The sequence below is a fragment of the Catharus ustulatus genome, chromosome 1 (genome assembly GCF_009819885.2).
Source record: "Catharus ustulatus isolate bCatUst1 chromosome 1, bCatUst1.pri.v2, whole genome shotgun sequence".
Taxonomy (NCBI): Eukaryota; Metazoa; Chordata; class Aves; order Passeriformes; family Turdidae; genus Catharus; species Catharus ustulatus.
The window spans coordinates 41,739,814-41,762,855 of record NC_046221.1 but is presented as its reverse complement, the minus strand read 5'-3'; the positions used below and the strand labels follow the sequence as shown (position 1 = coordinate 41,762,855).

The following is a 23,042-nucleotide window of genomic DNA, read 5'->3' as shown; positions in this document are numbered from 1 at the left end:
GGGGGAAGTGTGGCATTCTGAACTGAACAAACATAAAATATTCAAACAGCAGAAGTGAATTTAAGGCAGTCTTATGTGACATTAAGACATGCACTCTGTTACGTGACAGTCACATGCAGCAGTTTGTGTAGTCTTGAGATGCACAAAACCAACCCTCCTAAACACAGCAGAATAAAGGTCAGTTACCAGAAAGGTTAAGTGATTACTTGCATTAGCAGGACAACATAGATCTTACAGGACATTAAACAGCTTACTTATATAAAACATTTATTTTATGCTCCTCATAGTGGTTTTGACACAGCCCTTGCAGGAGAAGTGTAAGGCCTGTGGCAGAACAACACATACCACTGATTATTTTTTTCCTGCAAGCACATTATGGAATCACAAGAAAGAGCAAAACAAAGGAGAGAACCTGGATGTTAAACTGCTTCCACTATCTCCCTTTTAACATTTAATAATGAATAAATGGAAATAACAATTATAAAAGCTACACTTAACCTGAAAAATGTAAAAAAGAGGAAAATAATTTTACGTCAGAAACTAGACTTTACTAAGGCTGTTTTACTAGAACAGTGTCACTAATTACAATCCAAAGCTTCCATAAGCTTAGAAATAAAACCAAAATTCCACCCATTTAAAGTAGGCATAACCACTCCTAGAGATACACATTACCCAAGAAAGAATGGAAATCTATTGATGCATTATTTACTCATCACCTTGTATATAGTCTCACTGGGTATTAATTAATACATGAAAATGTCCAGTGTATTTAATAACTAATTAGAGTGGAAGCTAGATGATGTGATCCCAAATTCAAGCCCTGGGCTGTGGAAAGACAGGCATTCAATAAGCTATTGAAATACAAAGACAGTGCTTGGAGCAGAGGAAGGTTACAAGCCCCACATTAGCAGAAGTGGGGGAGCACACGCCTGCCCGCAGCAATGAACATTTGTGGTTGCATACAGGATGAGAGTGAAACAATAGGCTGCTCTTCAGAAATGCATCTCTGGTATCAAATCTCTTTTTCCTTCTTTTTCAGTTGTGAGTCACTAAGCCACAGGAACATCATGGCTGTGTGGCTGATGGCTGCAAGAGTATCAGAAAGCACCTCTGAAGTGGCATAATCTGTAATTTAAACCTGTAATACATCTTAACACAATGGACTGCAATATCCCTTCACAGGCAGAACAGGTGTTCCTTACACAAAGGTTTTTTAGTTAGGAAGAAATTTCTTTAAGTGGATTTCAACACACAAACTAACTTACATTAGCCAAGACAGTGGTCTAAAGCACACAGCAGAGGATCTGTATTTACAGTCAGTCAGATGAAGTCTGACACAGATGGTAACAGGTTGGACACCTGACATTACCGATGATACCATGTCCTTAAGCAAATTCCATTATGCCCAGGTACGTATTGAGTTGCAGTAGTTTCAGATAACAGAATGACCTTTCTTCCATATGTGCTTGATACTTAAGTAAAGGAAGACAAATTAAGAACAAAATACAAGCTTTCACTTTGAATTTTGCTTTCCCTTCTCCATTTCTTTCACATGCATTACCAGGTATAAAAAGCAAACACAGAAAACCACCACCAAGCTTTCAATATTCTGTTCACCAGGGTGCAAGTGGGATTTCATTCACGTTCAGTAGCTCTGTGAAGGGATCAGACTCAATTAAACCACTCATGCTTTTTAGAATTCACTGTAGCTAAACTCTACAAGAATTATCACAGTGCAATCAGACCACATCCTCACCAAAAAGGTAGTCCAGAAAGACGAATATGCCATGCTGTGTTTCTGAATTACTACAAGCAGCTGAGCAAGCAACTTATTAGCTGAACAGGAAACCAGGCATGCTTGAAAATACAATTACTGCAATGTTAATGTGTCACTGTCACTGATCAGGACTTTAGAGTTGCCTTCACAAAGGTAAAGTGACCAAGAGTGATAACTATGAAATGCAATGGGTGGGAACTGTCATGTAACTGTTATCAGAGGTGTGGGGGACTTTCTTTGCTTTAATTGCTGCTTATATGTTTCTATAACAGTTTCTTGCACCTTATCAAAACACTAAATAAAACCCCACCACGCACAAAATTCTTTGATGTTTTGGATTCTCCCCCATAAAATTTTCCTCTCCCCAAGCATCTGTGTACATCAGAGGTAGCTACAGACACTGCAAAGCATGGTTTTTATACGCTGAGATACATATCAAGGACATGGTTTAAAAGTATTTTAAAATTTAATACTTCTGCCTCCTTGTGGCAGATGCTGGCAGGAGCCTTCCTCCAGAGCTGGTTCAGCTGCAAATGCATCTGTCAGCTTTGAAACACACAGAAACGTGGGCTCTCCAAAAAAATAATCCAAAAGCAGATTACAGTTAACGTTTTAACCGAGTGAGAAACCACAAGAAGATTCAGGACAAAAAGAAACGGGGGAAAAAAAGGAAAATTTGTGGTGTTCCCACCTCTTCCTGAGTTAGTGGCTATTTAGCAGATCCCTGCCAGCACCAGTTCAGGGGAAAGCAAGGCTGGGCTGGGTCCTGGTACTCATCTAGAGACCTTAGCAAGCTGATCCGACAGGAGACTCTGATTTTTATGTGGAAAGCATTAGGTTGCTTGAGACTTGGTCTGTGCAACACCTACTTGTCTTTTCGGTACACTGACACAAATACAATATGCCAAGGTGATGGATTACTGTCCCACTGCAGCAGAAGCTGGAAAAGCTAACCTGCCCTACACGTGAAAAATGCTCTCTATAGCCAAGAATAGTCTTCACCTTTAGATCACAATAACACACGTTTAACAATAAAACAGTTGTAAAAATTCTGCGTAAATATCCAAGTGGGTCCTGTACTCCTCCCATCCTGAACTAGCAACTGCTCCAGGAAAAGGTAAACAACAAGATTCAAGCACGGAGTTGTACTGTTCCAGACTGAGCAGTCCTGTGTTCTGAGTCCTACTCAAGTGTCAACATTCAGAGCCAAGGGCTAGATTTGCATCATTATGGTGAGCACACCTCAATAGACTTCTTTTCCTGAGCTTTTCAGTTTGTTTTAGGCACCTTCAGTGAAGGACTTTAGTCAGACTTTTAAGGTTGGAACCAAGTGTGTTGCAGGATCTATGCTACTTCTACCTAAAAGTTTGCCAATTCCTTGATAGAGTTCCCTCCTCACAGCTCTTCCAAATTACAGAAGAGGTTTTAATCAGGACCCTTGCTGGTTGCAAATTCAATATAGATAACATATAACAGTAAGTGTATATATTTCTATAATACATAAAAATATATAAGAGACCCAAGCATCTCTTTGGGAAATTGGCATTAAATTTCACAACTCCGAGTGACAAGGTAATAGCCAGAATTGAAAGTTTGGTGCTTTATTTTACTTGTGGCTCTTCAACAAGCCCATTCAACAGTGTATTTAGGGATCTAAATGGAGTAGATTTTAAGAAAGATCATATTAAGGACAATGTGGGAGAACTATTAAAATACTCAAAATTGATTCTGCAGATGCTTCTATAGCGTAATGGGGCAAAGCACACAAGGAGTTAAAAAATGCTACAGTCTAAGTCCCTAAATGAAAGCTTTCTCACTGAAGACAAAAAATAACCACTGCAACCTTAAACATGAGGAATTCTGAAACTGTTCTGGCACAAGAGTAGCCACTTAATTGTGACATAAAAACACTCTAACTCATGGACACTTCCCATATCAGTCAAAATACATGGCCTTTTATGTGGTTTTTTTCCCCTCATACTTCTTAAAGCAGATATATCAACATTTTTACAACCATTGTTAAAGAAAGGATTTCATATTAATATTTGTACTACAAAGACTGGTACAGTCACTATTGCTTAGTAACTATAAAGCTTCTCATATACTACATTTGGGAAATAACATACTGGAAGAAACAAGATTAAGGAGAAGTTAGAAGAATGGACTTTAAAAAAAAAACAAAACAAAGCTTAAGATAAAAAGTTTCTACTTCACAATGCAATTTAGTTAGTTAAATAACAGACTAAAATGAAAGCATATCAGACTATTGCCCTGAAATAAAAGACTTAGGCCTGATAACTAACACTGAAAACAAGTAGCCAAAGGGCAGAGAAATCAGTACTCAATCCTATTTTCACTTATTTTTTCTTAGTTACTTTTCCAAATAAGTGTTAGTACAACATTCCTGGATAAAAATCAACACAGAAGTTATGTGAACATACAATGACAGCAGCTCAGATAAGGCTCCACAATATACATATTGAAGTTTGCCAAAACGTAGTCATTTGATGTGTGCATTGTGCTATTGCCCCTGAGAACAGCGAACACAAGTGATGGAAGCTCAGGCCTAATATATTTCTTTTACCCAACTGTATATTGACTGTAGAATTTACACCTCCTCTTATAGAACTGGAACCTCATTAACATCTCCTGCAATGTTCTCCTCTCGACAATTCATGCTTTTAATTTTTACTATTGCTTACTGAGTAAAGTGTACTATAGTAGTACACTTCACTCAGTAAGACAAACTCCTTCCGAAGTTCACAGTGTAGTACAGAGAGATGTACTAAATTCTTTGGGGGAGATATTTCAATGTAGCTTTATTTTCCAAAAGAATTCCAAAGAGCTTGCTGGCCTACTGCATATAGGGTCCTACTACAAGGACTAAGTATTCCACAATTTTCTCCTTGTATGGTCTATTTTCAGTTCAATACAGCTAGATTTCCACTGAGACCATAACATCATCTGTTTATATATTCTTTCAAGTGCTCCCAAGACCTACTTCAATTGTTTTTCTAAGTGTAGGGACTCTGCTGTAGGTCCTTAAATAAAATGTGTGCAATATTGATCAAAGTCCTGCTTTCACTCTATGCAAGATACAATATATTCTTATTAGATGGGTACAAGCAGAGCTCAAGCTTTAGCAGGATATGTGAGCTCTGTACTGCAGGATACAAAAGAGCTCAGCTGTTCTAAGTGGCTGAGAATTTTGTCTAGTCTTTGGAAGTCCATCTAAAAGTCACTGGGAGGATTAATAATACTTTTCCCTCCTGCTCCTTACAGTCAACCATGGTTATGAAGACACACAGCATGATTTTGCTTACCACTTCCGCTGCCCACAAATGTAAACCATGGAAAAAAGATCACGTGCCTTAAATCTAATTCTCATTAACATACTCTGCCAGATTATCATCCCCCTCCATAAGGTTTTGATGGTTACATTTGCAATCTGAACAGTAGTCTAGTTTTCCCTGCTTAATTTCGCAATTATGCCACTGACATGTGCATTTTAACTTGTTCATGAAGAGGGATTCAAATCAATCTCATCCACTGAGACACTGTCTTTCTTGGGAGTTCAGACACTGTCTCCATTTGAGGACCATTCGCACTTAATAGAAAAAGAAACCAACAAAACATCTCATTTTTGCCAGTCACATTTTCCTTACATTGTTGGTCACAACTTTGTTTTCTTTGAAGCCTATAGGATTTCTGCTTGCACTACTTCAACCTTTTCAATAACTTCCTAGTGGCTTTGGGTTTTGAAGATTCAATTCAAGTTTCTACATCTACGCAAATTTTGCCCTGATATATAGTTTTCTTGAACATCCACTACATCTGAAGTGGTTTTATGACAATATCTAAGTCAAGTTTATACAGAATTGTCCTTTCTTGTTCTTTGCCTACATTATCCCTATTTCAATGCCCTTTTTGAAAACGTGAACATTTCACTTAGAATGGAATTAAGGTCCTGGCCTCCCACATCAGTGGACTTTGAGGTATTACTGTAAGTTACTCATAGGCCCTTGGTGTTTTCAACAATGCCATCCCCCACATGCATTAAACATTGGTGCTTTTTAAAATAATCCAAATCTGAAAGCCCACTTAACAGGCAGGGTGATGGTCACTCTACAGAAGGCTCTCAGACACTGGCAGATCTACAGAGTAATAAAGATATTCATCATGGACCTTGAAAACAGAACTTTTAGATAGGATACCAAGCTATGGATAAGATTGAGCAATGCAAGCTTTGGTGACCTTGGGAAAGTTAACTAGCTTCTACTAGGAAGACATCGTTAAATTCTCAAAGAATTTCCCTTTAAGTCTAAAAGTTGTCCCTCAGAATGAAACACAATCTCTAAACACGCTGGGAGAACCAGCACCATGAATCTCGCATTGATTTAAATCACCATCATAAAAGTCTCATTTTCTTTCTAGCACCATATTCTTGCCTTTCAGATAATGCCACCAATGTTTAGCATTAACAAGTGACTGAGTCACTGTTAATACAGAACAGGAGGGGAAAAAAGGCTTTCATTTCCTGATTACAGTTTGATTTCAAATATCAACACAGCTTAATGGAACAAAAATGGAGCACTCACACAATTAAGATCTTAACTCACTAGGTAACTAATCTGTGCCTTGAAACATAAGGACTAACAAGCATCTTGATATAACTGAATTTTATCAGTGTTCAATAACTAGTCAAGCTTATGTAGAGCCATGTAGACAGTAAAGCTCAACAAGTTGAGGTAAAACTTAAAAACTGAGATCTCTAGTTGACAAAAGCTTCTTAGTCAAGACCAGCTCCAAGATTAGACAGAGACCCTTTCTAAAGCCCATGCACAGAAAACCCAGGACAAACAGACTTTGAAGACAGAATATCTGTTTCTCTGACTAACTGAACTGTATCCTTTGAGGAACTGGTCCATATGTTCAAGAGGTATTTTCCATTTCCAGCTTTTATGATTCATACATAGATTGCAATTTCATTGCTACAGGGTAAATACATTTTAAATTAGACTATATAAAGAAGCTCTAAAGTTGTCATGACAGTTGTAGCAAAATGCCTTGTTGTTTCTCATTACAAAGCATAACCTATCTTTATAACTAAATTAGCTTTTTCAGCTATTCCCCCAAACTTAGCCTGCAGATTTGTGTTGATACACCAATTGGTTTTTTTCAGATTTGCATGGTTAATTATCAAACAGAATTATCATCACTTAGATTATTAAAACAATCCATCAGCCAGCTTTGTTCTCCTTCATGTAAAAGACAGCAAAGGGGAAAGGCTCTTAAAAGTTCTTGTCTGGACCTTGTTTAGAAAGGCAGGGAAACAGTTCTATGCCACCACAGAACTGTTTTGACTGTCTTCCCTAGACATGCCCCCAGTCCCAGACCAGCCCCTGGACCCAGCTTAATGCCAGCTGTTTCTCCTCCAAAGGTTAGCCCTCCTCCTCAGCTAATGTTTGCTCTGGAAAACCATCAATCCCTTTTTTAGTGCAGCTAATAATGGATCCAGCCATGTCTCTTGGTTGCATTTCCTTTCCAGGTGTAAGGCTTCAGGAGCATGAAAGATGAGAGGCACAAAGAGCAAAGTCCATCTGTTACTTTTAAATACTAGAACAAAGGGGCAAAAGCCCCCTAAAAATAACTTAAACTCTTCTGCTCCCACCTATCTTTCAATCTTTAAAAACATTGGAACACTGAAGAAAGAGGGGGGTGATACAGTAGTATGCGTGTAGGCTGCAATTATCATACTAATTATCGTCTGCATCAAATTGATTGCATTAACCAGAAAACAGAATTTAAAAAAAAAAAACCCTCTGAACTGTTCATTCCAAGAACAATTAAATCTAAAGAAGAAGCATGACGAATTGCTGACAAGTGTTAAAACATCATCTGTTGTCAGCTTTTTATTTTAAGATGTCATAGCAAAGTCAAAACGAAGACATCTACCAGAGAAGATATCAAATGACATTTAATAGAACATGAAGCAAGATGTTTGTGCGTAACACACTTTGTCAATCTTTGCTATTAGTCAACACATCAGGGATACTACAGATAACATAATGAAAAGACCCTACTGCAAGATTATGTGCAGCTTCAAACAATATTATCTGAAGTTTATATGACAAGATCTGAACCTTGGGAAGAGTCAAGAATAATGTTGCTAGACACAGCAAGGAGATAGTTTCCTTAAAAGACTTGGATTTAAAGAGTTCTGAATTCAATCAATCCACTATAGAATTTTGTTAGAATTCAACTGTGTCACTGTGTGAACAACAAAACTAATTAAGCCTGATAGTGAATGCACACACATCTTGCAGCTGATTGACTTCAACTGAATTATTCCTTGAGCTCTGGGGTAAGCTTATCCCTTAACCAGAGAATCTGCACAGGAGAGAAAGTTCTTGAAAAAACACAGACACCAAAAACTGAGATTTTTGCACCAGTGTTAAGAAATCCATAACATGGGCAGCATAAGACAGCTAATTGTGAACGTCGAGATTGGAGACAGACAGAGTTGCAGTGATCCTGCATTCTGGAGTTTGCAGTCCCAAGAGATACAGGCCAGGCAAAGAGTCAAGTAAGGCCCCTGAACTTCAGAAAGGCAAACTTCCAGCTCTTAAAAAAGATAATCAATAGGAACCCCTGGAAGTCTGCCTTCAGGGACAGGGGAGTAGAACAGAGCTAGTAGAGCTTTAAGGAAGTCTTCCATAGAGTCTTAGAGCTAGCAATCCTCACAAACAAGAAATTGGTCACAGAAGGCAGGAGACCCACATGGCTGTGTAGGGAATCACTGGTCAAGCTAAAGGGGAAGAAGCAAATGCACAGTGGAAACAAGGATGGTAATCTGGGAGGAATACGGAGATGACATTCAGAGATGACCCCATAGGGATGGGGTGAGGAAGGCCAAGGTGCAGCTGGAACTGAACCCGGCAAGGAATGCTAAGAGTAACAAGAAGTGCTTCTACGGGGATGTTAAACAGAAAAGGAAGGTCAAAGAAGGTATATTCTCCCCAATGAACAATACTGCAAAAATGGCAATAACAGATGAAGACAAGACTGGAGTACTAAACAACATTTTTGCCTCTGTCTTCAATGACAACTTCTGTTCTCTTGCCTCTCAAGTGGATAAAGAGCACATTGGGGACCACATTTCCTACTGCAAGTAAAGAATAGGTTTGCAACCACCTGAGGAACCTGAATGCAAATAACTGTGCAGCATAATGAAACACATCCCAAAGTCCCGAGGGAATTGGTTGATTGCAAAGCCACTTCCCAAGGCATTTGAAAAGTCATGGCAGACAGGTGGAGTCCCAGGTGACTGGCAAAAGGGAAGCACTGCACCCATCTATAAAAAGGGTAGAAAGGAGGACCCATACCTCACCTCTGTGCCTGGCAAGATCATGGAACAGATCCTTCTAGAAGCTATGCTTAGACACAGGGAGGACAAAGAGGCGATTGAGAACAGTCAGCTCAGCTTCACCAAGCGCAAGTCCTTCCTGACTAACCTAGTGGCCTCCCATGATGGAATGACTACATCAGTGAACAAGGAAAGAGCTACAGATGTCATCATGGCCTCCCATAATATTGGTCTCTCAAAATTAGACATAGGTGGATTCAATGGCTGGACTAATAAGCCGATAAGGAATTGGTTGGGCTCTTGCATCCAGAAGGTGGTGGTCAGTGGCTCAGAGTCCTAAAGGACAACAGTGACAAGTGGTGTCCTTTGGAAGTCCACACCGAGACCAGTGCTATTTAATCTCTCCATTAATGACGTAGACAAAGGGTGCACCCTAGAAAATTTTGCAGATGACACATCTGAAAGAGGGAATGCCGTCCAAAAGGACCTGGACAAGCTCAAGAAATGGGCCCATAGGAGTCTCACACAGTTTAACAAGACCGAGAGCAAGGTGCTGCACCTGGGTCAGAATCAACACAGACTGGGAACAAGCAGACCAAGAGCAGCCTGGCTCAGAAGGACTTGGGGATGCTGGTGGATGAGAGGCTGGACATTTTCTGGCAATGTGCACTTGCAGCCGATGTGCAGTTGATCCAATCCAATCTTGGGCTGCATCCAAAGCAGCATGGCCCGCAGGGCATGGGAAAAGATTCTGTCCATTCCTCCCATCTGGTGAAACCCCACCTGCATCCAGCTGTGGGTCACCCAGCACAGAAAGGGCAGCAACCTGTTGGAACAGATCCAGAGGAGAACTATTGCCACAATAAGGGAGATGGAACATGTCTCCTATGAGGAAAGACTGGGAAAAATCTTTTTAAAATCTTCTTCTAGAAGAAAATAATTTTGAGAGACAACATAAGTGCAGCTGACAGATAGCTTTTGGAAACATTTTACATCTACAGAAGTCATTACAAATGCTACTAGTGTCCCTCATGCCCAGCACACACATTTCTCTAAACAAACCTGAGCACACTGAGCAGACACTTAGCACAATATATACATTTGGTGTTTGTCATCAAAAGTAATTACTCAACAAATGAAGGGACTAAAGTTTGCTAGCCTAGGGAAAAAAAACCAAAACAGCTGTTTAGAAATAGCATTTTGATCTAAAGCTTTTTTCTCCCCTGCATCCTTACTTTTAAGATTAGCCAGGTTATAGCTGGAATCTTCTGAACCTTAACTTGGAAATGCAACACGATACCAATGGTATCTGACAGAGCAATGATAACTTTCCCTTCCTGACAAAGGAAATCTACTATTTCTTCCTCACACCTGTAGAAGAGAAATACAAAATATTGTGTCTTGGAGGAGTCCTATGTTTTCATAATCATTACACCTGAAGTTTAACATTTATACTATAATCAGGGAAAATTTAACATAATTGGTTTACCAAGACCTGGGTATTGGGAACTAATGCCCAAATCCTATGCTCGGTGAGGAATACATATATCCAACCCACAGAGTGGACCAGAGGTACCAAACGCACAGATTGAAGAATAGAGCCTGCATTTTGTCATTTGCAGTGAGTATAAAATATAAGCCCTTCTTTATAATATAAGTTTTGATTTCTTTCTAAAGATACCATCAGTCTTCATCCTGATGTGTTAGTAGTTGTGTCAAAGTGTTTCTCCACAAGTAGTTAAGAGAAAGCATGGTGCTGGATCTTAGGAACGCCATTGCTTCCCTCCAGGCATAGGCTTTTACCTTGTTGGAGCTTACAAAACAGTTTTATGTTAAATTCAGTCAGTTGCCTGGTGATTATGCCCAGACAACAGGTAGCATACTTGGATGAGCAACCTTTAAATAACAGTGCATAAGTTTAGATTTACTCATATTCTACCACTGACCATAAAAAATAAAAGTTTCCTTTTTTAGTTCCCTTACTTCATTTATAAAAGCCTTAAGTTTTCAAAGCTAAGTTTATGCTGTACTTTGTTTGGCAACAGACAACTGCTTCTGAGTCTCATTTGACCGAGTTATTGTCGCACAATAAAAATAGCTTATGCATCCTGGTGTACTGATGCATTTAGCTGAGCAGCCAACTCAGTGTGCCCTGCTCTTCTGTTATTTGCGAAGCAGTCACCAAGATTAACTCTGCCCTTGCCCATGACCTTGGTGAAGTTGGGGTTGCCAGTGCAGATTCCTGTGGCTTTACAAAACATATGTCAGGTTCAATCTTCCCTTATGCTGTCCCACCAAAAGCATAATGCCAGAAGCATCTCACAGATTTCACTGAGGAAGCATCAAACTTTGGAAAGCAGAACCTTTAACATCAGCTTTCCAGTTAGCAGAAGCTACAGCAGCAGAAAAGAAGGACAAGTGTATGAGTGGTGAGACACACAAAAAAGAGAATGGTTATTATTTTGTCTACTACTAATAAAGACTGACTTAATACATGAGTCATTCTTTATCAATAGACAAGATTGATCTTTATCAGTAGACAAAATCCCACAAGGCTCTCATGGGCATGACATGGCATATACAGTAGATGCAATAAGAGCAGCAGACCTGGAGCTCTGATCACAGGTATTGGAATTTTCCAAACTTTCAATGAACTTAGTGCAAACCATGATGTATTAAAGAATAATTACACTTCTAAGTGTTCGACTAGTTAAATTTGCTCTTGCAAGGCACTGCCTCCACCTCATATTCAAATTTAATGAGTAACCTAAGATAAACCTAACAGACTTGCTGAAATTCAGTGAGTCCCTTTAACATGTCAAAGAACTCCGTTTCCACCATTGCATACTTGATTTTTCCATGTGCTTATCCAAATGTAACTAGGGTCAAAGTGCAATGTTGCAAAACCATGATGTATGGTAAAGACCAATGCCTAGTTCTGAAAAGATACATTATGGAGAGGAGGTATTTAGCAATTTTTCACTCCATTTATTGCAAAACTGGCAAATCTCCCTTAAGTCTAATTAAGCCGATTGAATTTTGCTACTTTTTTTGGGTAAACACCAAGTGCCAGGAGGAAGGAACATATTTCTGTGGCTTGGTTCTCTTTTTGGGTTGTCTGGTTCGCCTTTGCAAAGTTGCCAGATCTCATTTGACCCTTAAAAAAAAGGTTTAATCCTAGTAGCTGGACTAAGTCACTGTCATTTCGATGAGCACACTGGTGCAGCTTAAACCTAGATCAACAGTGAAAGAATGTTGTTGCTGCTCAACTGCTTTTCAGTGGCTTCTGGGAAAATTGTTGGTGTTTTCATTAAGTTTTCTAGTGGACAGGCACATAACCTAAAGTTTACTGCCTCAGTGTACAGTGCTCAGCAGAAAAGCAAAGAGCTGAGTCATCAGGGAGACTTTCTCAATACTGACTTTTTCCAAGTCAGACTTGAGGCACTGAAGGAAAGCAAATAAGATTGACAGTAGCTAAGTACACTACTATTTATTTAGTATTTAGAACTAGTTATCTTCTACCAGTTTAATAGAAAACTCACTTCACAGGAATAGATCTTCTGAGTCATTGCTCCAATTATCTTTATGTTTAGGCAGCCTTCCACAACCCATCAAGCAAACTCACTATTACCAACCTTCCTGCCCCAAGCTGTCATGACATTCCACTTGGAGGTGTCTTAGGTTACAACAATCCCAACTGCTACCAGCAGCCATACCTAGTTTGACTTCCTAAAACTAAATAAATTCTCTACTGTCATGCTACACAATTAATCACAAGGGTCATTTTGACCTTGTGTGCTGTGAAAAAGCCTACTGAACAGACACCTGTTAATTATCTTCTTATCAACACATTACTGCTTCAACACATACACGAGAATACAAGGGCAAAAACAAGGCAAGGGGAAAGCAGGGACACACACAAGAGACAAAGCAAGAGAGAGAAATTACATATACTGAAATCTGACCTGAAATTCAATGAAATAGCTGCCATGGTGTAGCTGGAATATCGCCTTTCCTAATTTCCAGTATACTGGTATTTCCATAATCTGTCAAAGAAGCTGTACTATAAACTATCATATGCAAAACTAAAATATTTCAGTTGTTTGAAATATAGACACTACCCTGAATGTTTATCAACATCCATTACCTGTCCAGATTCCTCTGAGAAACTGCTAACCATTTTGTACTGAAATACAGTACTTATCCCTGTGATTAAAGAGGAGGATATTGAAGAAAAAAAACATTCTGGTCTTAGGGCACTGATGCCAAGTTCAGCAATGGACAAAGGTCTGACTACCAGCAAGAAAGCATTTTGCTTGTTTTGCCTCCACCAGAAAGTCAGAGCAATAACTCTGTGACAAAGTAGCAGTGGAGCCAGACAGAGGAACATTGTGGAATCACAGTTGAGAGCCCTCCTGTCCTGTGGCCCATTGGACATAGTTTCGCTTTCTACATTTTTTACTTCATTAGCTCATAAACTAATGCCTTGCTAATAGATATGAGGAGGAGAAAGATGCTGAAATGTTCTTTATTATTTTTAATGGCATTTAATACAAGCCAATTGTTCTGCAGGCTCATTTAGCAGCTAATATTGAAGAGGCATTCGAATATTTCTAGAAAGTAATATAATCCAGGCATTTCTAAAGATAGCCTTGCCAACAACCTTTGTGCAAGAGACCTGGAATATTGCCACTAAGATGCCAGCCGACAGTGGAGACCAAATGAATTGTCAAATTTCACCAGCTCCCTAGTGTGCTCATGAGCAAGAAAAGTCAGCCTATCACTATCTTCCACCTGCATACAAGGTGGATTTATTTGTGAAATCTGACTAGGTGCTACTGACGTTCTGCTGCTCATTAACAGTTAGGACACGGCAAATTAGGAGGATCGTTGTCCCATTACTCTTCTTTTAGGACACTTTATCTATGGTTTCTTTCAATGCCTCAACCTTAAGCTGGCATCTGAAATATATGGTTTCTTCTCTTTTTTTCAATGGAAAAAAAAAAAAGAGGGCTTTTAATTTCCTTTATTTTTACTAGCACATAGTTCTCAAGTCATTACCAGTAAAGACTAAATTGTTAATGTTAAAACTGCTTTCAGGGACAACCGAGCTACAAAGCTGAGTGCCTCGTGTCCCAGCTTGCCTGTTTCCTATGATTCCTAACGTCAGATGGACTGTCCCACACAAGGATTTGCCATCACTATAAGAAGCTCTGCCTTGGCTGTCATCCCACTCAGCAAAAGCAGCATCGTGTTAGAAATAGCTATATCATCATCCCTGATAAAGTGCCACTTCCTCATTCATTTTCATCAGTGGTAAGAGCCACTTGCACTTCAGGAAGGAGCCTTCAGAGTACCACAGAAGGACTAAGTTCAGAGCTTCTCACAAAATTGCTGCAGGCTTCTTCAAACATCAAGCAATGCCACTAGCCAAGAAAATAGTGTAGGCAATTTTGCTTCCTTATCATCTGCATCTCCTCCTTGATTCCATCCCTCAAGCCAGTTTAGTACATCTTAAGGCAGTAAGATCCTACACAGCTCCATGGATGCCAGTTCAGAAGCTGAGATTTGGTTTGGCTTTCCAGCCCACCACTCAAATTCCTTAATTCACTAGATTAACGCCTTGAATTAAAAAAAAAAATTAACCATTTAGACTAGCAGCTGCTTCTTCTGACATCAAGAAAGACGGTTACTTGAATAAATTGGGTACTAATGCCTCTCTCTCAGGGCAGTCAGAAGGAACATCTAAATCAACTTTCGAAGATACATACCCTGCAGCAAAACATTTTCCCAGGCTCAAGGGGCACTGGGGGAAAAAAACCAAACAAACAAAAAAAGCCACAAAAAAACCCCAAACAAACTATTCTCTGAACAGCTTCATATTAAAAAAACCCCTGAGCATACAAATTCCATGTCTCCATGAGAGCAGTGAGTTGATAGGAACTTATTAAAAACCTTCCCCAGATAGCATATTTGAGATAGATAAACATGCTTCAGTTTATCCAATACAAAAATATAAGAATGTCTGGGTAGCACAAAGCAAAACAAGTCAGGGAAAAATGTGTTTTCTGTGACTCATTAACCTCACCCTTTCAAATATCTCACCTAATGGACCTTCCAACTTCCCACAGAGGAAATGAAAAAAGAAAAACTTGGGGAAAGAAGGAAGAAATCAATTTAACTTTTAACATTTCTTAGATGCGTCGAAAGTCTCAATTATGTAGTTCTATTAGGTTCGTGTATGGATTCTTATAAGATGCATGTTGAAAAGCCTTCACTGGGTTCACTGCATAAGACTAAAGAAAATGCAGACTATGAATTTTGAACTTTAATATTTTTCTTTCCTGGAAAACCATCTTATAAAAAAAGTTTAAATAAACTATATATAGATGCTGGTAAGTTGCAAGGCTGAATGTGAATCTCTTATCCAATACAAATATTTTGCCACTCAGCTCATGAGAGCACACAGCAGTATTCCAGTCTCCCAAACGGAACAACAGCAAGCCTATACATCCTCACAGTTGGTACTGGCATTTTAATATCCATGAGGTAAGTTTATAAGCTCATTAAACCCAAAACACAGAAGACAGAAGACGACAATACACAAGGACGAAAAAGAAAATACTAGAGTGGAAATGACAAAGGAAAATGAAAGTCAAACATAAGGGGTAAAATACATGTGGAAGGAAACTACCACAGGCATGCTTCAATGCATTAGAATAACTTTCTTCCTGCAGATGTTGGATAGTCTACGCATACTTTCAAGCAACATCCCTGGTAGTTAATCTCTCAACTCTGCTAATGGTTTAACAGGGTTGTAACACTACAAACAATCTTTATCATGCACTTACGTTTCCCTCCCTTCTCAAAATGGAAATCAAGTGTGTAGAGCATAAGGTGCATTTCATATTATTTGTTAGGATGATCTCCTGCTGACTTAGGAATCTGTCTCCCATTAACAGACAACTGCAGATACACACAGGAAGAGGGGAACAGTGCTTATACGTATTAGTTATACTCCATGAACTTTTTCTTACTGTCCAGTGTCCTAGGATGGAGCAATCAACAACCACTGACAAGAGTTAACCTTTTGTCTATGCATTCTTCACTTTTACCCTCAACAGTAAAAATTCAATATTGAAGAAGTGAAAGACAGAAAACTCTGAAAAGTTTGCGAGGAAAAGAACCATATTTTTATATTAAGAGAAGGCACAAAACTCTCACAATACTTTGTGAAAACAGAACTATTAACACTGAGAAGATAGTGAAAAAGGTAGCTAACAGCCTATGAAGCACTTAACCACTTTTTTCCCCCATCCTAATATGAATACAAATTAAATTAATGGTTTACTTTGCTTTAGTTTTTGAGGCCAAATCATAACTTAGTGGAAGTTTCCTCTCTTAGTATACAAACGTCCTTCAAAAGGAAAATCCAGTATGCCAGATCAAGGGTTTGTTCACCATGATAATTTAAATTTTTTATAGTGTCAAGGGGGAATGGTGGTTTTGATTTTTGTGGGTTACTGGAATTTTGGTTTGTTTTGGTGGGGTTTTTTTAAGTGTATGTAGAAAGAGGTAGGAAAAACAAAAGCAGAGGTTGGAAGAAAGCAATGTCAGTACAATCATTACTGAAAAGACACCTGAGGATTTTTTACAGACAAAGTTGCTTCAGTTGAAATACATCATTCTTTAATAACAAAAGCAAGCCATATCTTTGTCTATAGTCAAAAAAGTCTTTTGATTTTGGTAAAGTAGCAGAAACCCTGAATTCCATTCAAATTCTTATATAGAATAGTTAACTCAAATATTGTTTCCTAGCTATCACTTAAGAGTTTCTGGCTTCAATTTCAGTTAACAAGCTTTCCTGGAAGTTTTGACTGTTGTAACCTCTTCCCAAAAAAACCCTGGGGCATTGGGGGAGAAGGCTAGCATGGGAGAACACAACCTCATGCATTGCCAAAGGGCATCAAACACACACCCTTGTAGCTTAAGGGACAAGATGCAAAGGACAGGGGGATGCAGCCACAACAACCATCCCTGACAAACCAGAGAGGCACCACTGCATTACAGGAGGCAGAGCTGTACAAGATCCTCTGTGAGCAGCAGCTGCATCCAAGAGCTTGCCACAGGATATCCTGCAACAACCTCAGAGACCAGCATGACCTAGCTGGGCTAGTGCAGAGGTAACACTCTCAAATTCATTTTAAAAGGGAGCACATATCAACCTGAGTTTCATATCCTTTTTGACAAGGGCATATTACCTGATGGGGCTGTGAACTGGACCATCTGCTGTAGGAAGGAGCACCAGAAGTCTTGTTGGCTGTAGGTCTCTGCAAAATAAAAGAAGGACATGTCAAATATTCACCAACATTTCCATCACACAGGCAACTTCGCCAGTCTCAACCACGTAAATGCCTTGAGTAAAATAAGAAAAAAGCAGAACACTAAACAAAAGCCTCCAGAAATCACAAATATGAGACACTTACTCTAAAATCACATAGATGGAAGCTTGCTAAATTTTCAACCAATGCTCTGTTCAGCCTTGAACCTCAAGACCTCAACATTCACTTCAATTTGTAGTTTTTCCCCTAGATTGCATATTTAAATGCTAAACCCCAACCTAAATTGAGACAACAAAGCACTAGCTATCAGGCAGATAATTTACTCAGACTAAGCAAACGTGCTGAAAGGAAGAGCAACTGACATCATCTCTCTGCACTTGTGAAATGCCTTTGACTGCCCTACATCAGACCCTTGTCTCTAAATTGGAGGCACAGATTTGACAGACAGATCAACCAGCAGATGAAGAATTGGCAACAAGGTCACACTCAGTTGTGGTCAATGGCTCACTGTTCAAGTGGAGATAGTAACACATGATGTTTCTCATGGGTTGGAAGGATTGAAGGGAGGGTGTCAAAAAAATAAAGCAGAATTATTCTTTCAGAATCACTACACCTTACCCAAGTTTCATTTTTTAATATTTTTGGAAAATGCAGTGGATTATTTACATACCAACTTTCTTTTTAAGAAAAATAGCCTTTATGACTTATTCCTAGATTTCTTTCACCTATTTCTCTAAATTTTTTCCCAAAGCCCTAAGAAAAAGACTGTACCATGTGGTTTAACATCCATATCATGTGTGTCACATATAGACTTTACAATCAAACTGCATTTGGTACTGCAGAAGAATCAATGCAATATGGCATCCAACAGAACTCCATCAATTATTTTATTACACATTATCTCTGGTTTCAAAATTATTTTATACCATCCAGTTCAAATCTACTCCCAGTTTAATCTAGCACCTGATGTAACAGAAGACCTTCAAATCCACCCCTTATGAGAACTTGGTGCTTAAAAAAAAAACCCACCAAACAAAAGAAAAACAACAAAAAAGACCAACCAAACAAATCCACTGGATACCACAGCCAATAACCAAGTTTCTTGCAAGTGTATAACTACTGTGTGCAAGCTCATGTATTACAAAATCTTTGACAACAAGGCTACTTGTATCAGGAAGACCAGGTGGGTTTAAATTTCTTTTGCATGAGATCTGAATTCAAACAGGCTTTCCAAACATGAGATACTAATTTATCAGTACATTATGTCACCAGCAGGATGCTAATAAGGGGGACAGATTCATATTTGAACCATATGGACATAAATAACTAAAAAATGCAATTATGACAATCTATGTGAGATTTATACCACAATGTAGTACATTCTTTGTAAGTATGAAAATAAATAGCTTATGGCTTTTAACACCCAAGGATATAGTACATTTCTATGCCAATTATAACCACGAGGGCTTATACATCATTACATTTTCTAAAGCTGGTATGTCATTCCAACTAATGAGAAACAGCCACTGGTGGAATTGTATTTGTGTGTTAGTCTATCAAAAGGCAGTTATTTTACAAATTTAATTATTAGCATTACTGTATAGTGTATTTATCTTCTCCTAGACACCCTTAAAAGGACAGGCTTTTTTAATATACAAATACACCACTTAACAGAATAACACTTTCTTTTGATAGAAACTTCAGAAAAAGTGCACACAATGCTAGTCTCAGCTTTGTGAAAAACTAGCTCCATCTGCTTCAGAAGAATGATCAGCCAATCTCTGAACAACTAGTTGAATAATGAGAGAGCTGGAGTATTTTCTAGAAGCACCTGGAAACTGTTTTCCAACAAGATGCCTTTCCACAAGCACCTTTCTTAATTAATATATATGTAATGTATGTCTGCATTTAGTATCATCCAAAAAACTGCATCTTCCTCCTGTCTAAACTCATAAATACCCATCTTGGCCGTCATTACTTACTCCAATACCTTTAGAAGGTACATTTTTTACATAGCAATCACTCTTTTGAACTTTTCTGTCTCAGTTTCAAGGACATCTGAAAGATAAACATCCCACAGAGAAACGGTACTGCAATATTACAGAGAAACAGTCCAATCCTTCCCAGGACAAACAGCCAGCAAACAAATACCTCCCAAGACAAAGGCAGAAGACAATTTCTTCTTTTTTTTTTTTTAACTTCACAAAAAAGAAAAGACTAGAGCTCCAGAAGTATTTATGACTTCCATCTTCCAGTATGATTAAGAAGGCACTTTTAAAAAAAAAAATGGAAATAGTAGAATAAAAGACCCAAGATTAACTTTTATTTTCCCTGTTCTTCCAGTTGTTTGGTTTTTTTTCTCCCTTCTCCACTCACAGACCAAGAAGCAGGCTCACTTGCATGTTACAAGGCAACCAGACTTCCGGGTTACAGAGCAAAGGCTTGCACTGCTCACACATAGAAGCTTCTGTATCAGACCATTCAGAGTAGATTCTGAAATATCTACAAAATACTGCCATCCAAGCTTCTGTCCAGGGCACATGATAAAGGGCAACAGAAAAAAACCTGAAGGCCAGGCCACAAGCCCTGCTCATCTCAATGGTTAAAACATTCAAAACAAGTAACCTAAAAGGTTACGCACACGCAAACTCCAAACACACACAGCCTCACCCCTACATGCTGCAACCAGTAAAAATTAGACAACCACCTACCTCAAGGAATACAGCAGCAAAGGTCATAAGCCAGACCACATTATCTGGTAGTTGAGTAGCTTTTGCATGCAGCTTGCACCTCAAAGACCTCAAGGGATTGCATTTTCACAAGTTATTTTACCAGAGAGAATGCAGGCAGCATTCAGCCCTTTAAGCCACATCCTTTTCTTTGGTTAAAATCACCTCCCACATCACTGTTCCCTTTTAGAAAGAAAGAGCACATACACAGAACATTTAAGAATGCTCCCTCTGGCACAATTAGCACAAGCCCTGGACATAAACTTCCTCCCTAGTCTTGCAGAGCTCCCTAACAGCATCACTAAAACCACCTAAACCAAACAGCCATCAATACCTCCAGGGCCCCTAGCAAGTCCCTCTCTCAGCTAACTTCATAGCTATTCTACTTTCCCAGTTCATTTCTGCTCCCTAAGCTGCCTCTCAGCCATATGCAGATATAAAAACTCCTCCCCAACTATTAAAAGCTAATTAAGACTGACTGCCCTAATTACCTGCTCATCCAAGCTGTTCCTTATGTCCTGACCACTTCCCTCATTACCCCCACCTGTGAAGAGAGGGCAAACTCACTGAGACACAGGTAACCACCAATTGTTTTAAAAGACCACAAAGTTCTGCTGAAAATTTTAGAAAGCTTTAAGAATCACAGTAGACTGTACTTCCAAAGGCAATAAAACTGGAAACTGGGTGTGTGAGCTTTCTATCTGAGATGGAAGATATGGAAAAAATGGAGAGGGAAGCTGGTGCTTGGGACACTGCTGCCTAGGCAGCAGTCAGTATGAGAGGAGAAAATCTGATGTAGATTCAGAGGTGCAATGCTTCAAGCATATAGCCAGACTTGAGCCTAAATATGAGGAATGCTGATGAAACATCAGACTGCCTCCAAATCCCAGTGACACCAAGGAAAAAAGTACTTCTCATAGCAGTAAAGTGGCACAGATAAAAGAAGAGCAAATGATGCAGTATACGCACAAAGATGCTTTCTTTTTTATATGCAGCTCACAGGAGAACTGTTTTCTCAGAAGGTTCCTACTACTGGCCACATTAGATAAGATAGCAAGAAGCTGGGGAAAAACCCCCAAAACTTTTAGAACACATGGAAATCAATACAATGGAGCATGGCTCAACAGGAGAGTTCATGGAAATGTGTGTTACTATTTTATTCTTGATTTAAGGCAACCAGTGACTGTATGCAATACAAGCCAAGAACATATACAGTCCCTAAATAATTCCTCAATCAGTCAAGGAGAACTTCAAGATAAGGCCATGCTTCAAATTTGTGAAAGAAAAGCGGAGCCCAGAATTGCAAGCATCATTACTCTGATAGTATTTCTAAAAGCAAAAGGAGTATATATTCAGATAACAAAGGCAAAGTTTATAACTTGTTCTATACCCAAACTAACTTGTAAAGTCTTGTGATGGGCATGGCAATTCATCCCATTATTCTGGAAAAGTATCTTGAGATGGGATGATTTATTGTCTGGAAGTACCTGTCTCTTTCCATCCACTCACTGGAGAGAAGGGCTAAGCAGGCAATTTAATTGAGACATCTAACTGGAGACGGCTAATGTTAAGTGAAATTAAATTTACCCACAGTCCCTATTCTCCTTGCTACCAAGGGACCTAAGCAATTTGTCCTCTTCTATGTTTCAAAAGGTTATTATGGTAGCAAATTTGTTATGCAATTGGGGTATTTGTGAACTGCCTTGTGTACACCCACAACCTGTGTTAATCTCTAAAATGCAGCTCCTTGGTAAAGACATGAAATACTGTATTGACTTGCAGGACTTAGAATTTTTTGGCTGGGCAAGAAGGGGAGAAAAGAATTTTCATTATAAATACAGAAAATAAAATATGAAAAGAAATGGAATGTACTAAACATCTAGCCATACCAAAACCATCTTCCTTCAGAGAAAATCTACTTAGACTTACACAGAGAATACAATTATAGTTACATGAAACACCTAATATAACACCAATTCCTGAGCTCCTTGGCTTTCTGGCCAAAAACTTTGCTGGCATTCAGCTGGTCTCTAGTTCATCAGGTTTATGAGATATAACACTTATTTAAAGAGTATAGAGTTCAATTGTGTAAGATGTTAAGACACTGAAGTTCTTTCTCTGAAGTAGTTTTGTGTATCTGTGACTTTTGCAAAGAGGAACCAGCAATGTTATGCTAAAAAAAAAACAATATTCAGGGGATGCTTCTTGTGGGACACAGGCCTTTGAGTATACTTGTTTATTTCTTTCTTTCTTTCAAAGCAGGAATTTATGAAGAAAACGCCAATGAAAAATAAAGTTTTAACTTCTCAAACTATAAAGGGCTATAATACCCTTTATGACTCTCCAGGAACAAATAATGGGCAAAGTCCTTTTGACATTAACCACAGCAGACTGAAGCAGTGGGAGCTGTTTTTTTTAAGTATTGAGTTTTATTTCCTTTTACTTATTGAGCTTATCCCACAACAATGCAGTACAAAAAATGACAAGTTATTAATTTCTATGTGCAAGGTAAATAGAAATGGTGGCAACTTATCTGATATTATCTGATCAAAAATGGTTCTTAGAGGAATTACAGAGTCTGAAATTTGAACTGGCGATATCTCATGAAACAACACAGACTTCATGCCTACATATCAATCCCTACCTGCCTCTGGTCTGGCTCCAGACACCCTTAAGCCATGCTGATTCTCTGTGTGAGGTAAGACCTCACACACTTGATAATACTAAATCCCTTACAGCCTCTTCCTCACAAACATCATCTCAAGGGATCAGAGAAGTCAGCTCAGTGGAAAGGGTATCTCTGTGCTTCCAATCTGATATCACACCTG

The 23,042-nt window shown here is 38.9% G+C and overlaps 1 protein-coding gene across 8 annotated transcripts in view; it reads right to left on the bottom strand.

The window, feature by feature from the left end:
- Nucleotides 1-23,042, bottom strand: part of RBMS3 (RNA binding motif single stranded interacting protein 3) — a 721,470-nt gene that overhangs the window by 591,395 nt on the left and 107,033 nt on the right. For all 8 annotated transcript variants that reach the window (XM_033057439.2, XM_033057463.2, XM_033057428.2 and 5 more), the window contains one exon: nucleotides 17,405-17,473. In XM_033057439.2, the coding sequence (XP_032913330.1) occupies nucleotides 17,405-17,473 (69 nt within the window). The remainder of the gene's footprint in view (nucleotides 1-17,404; nucleotides 17,474-23,042) is intronic.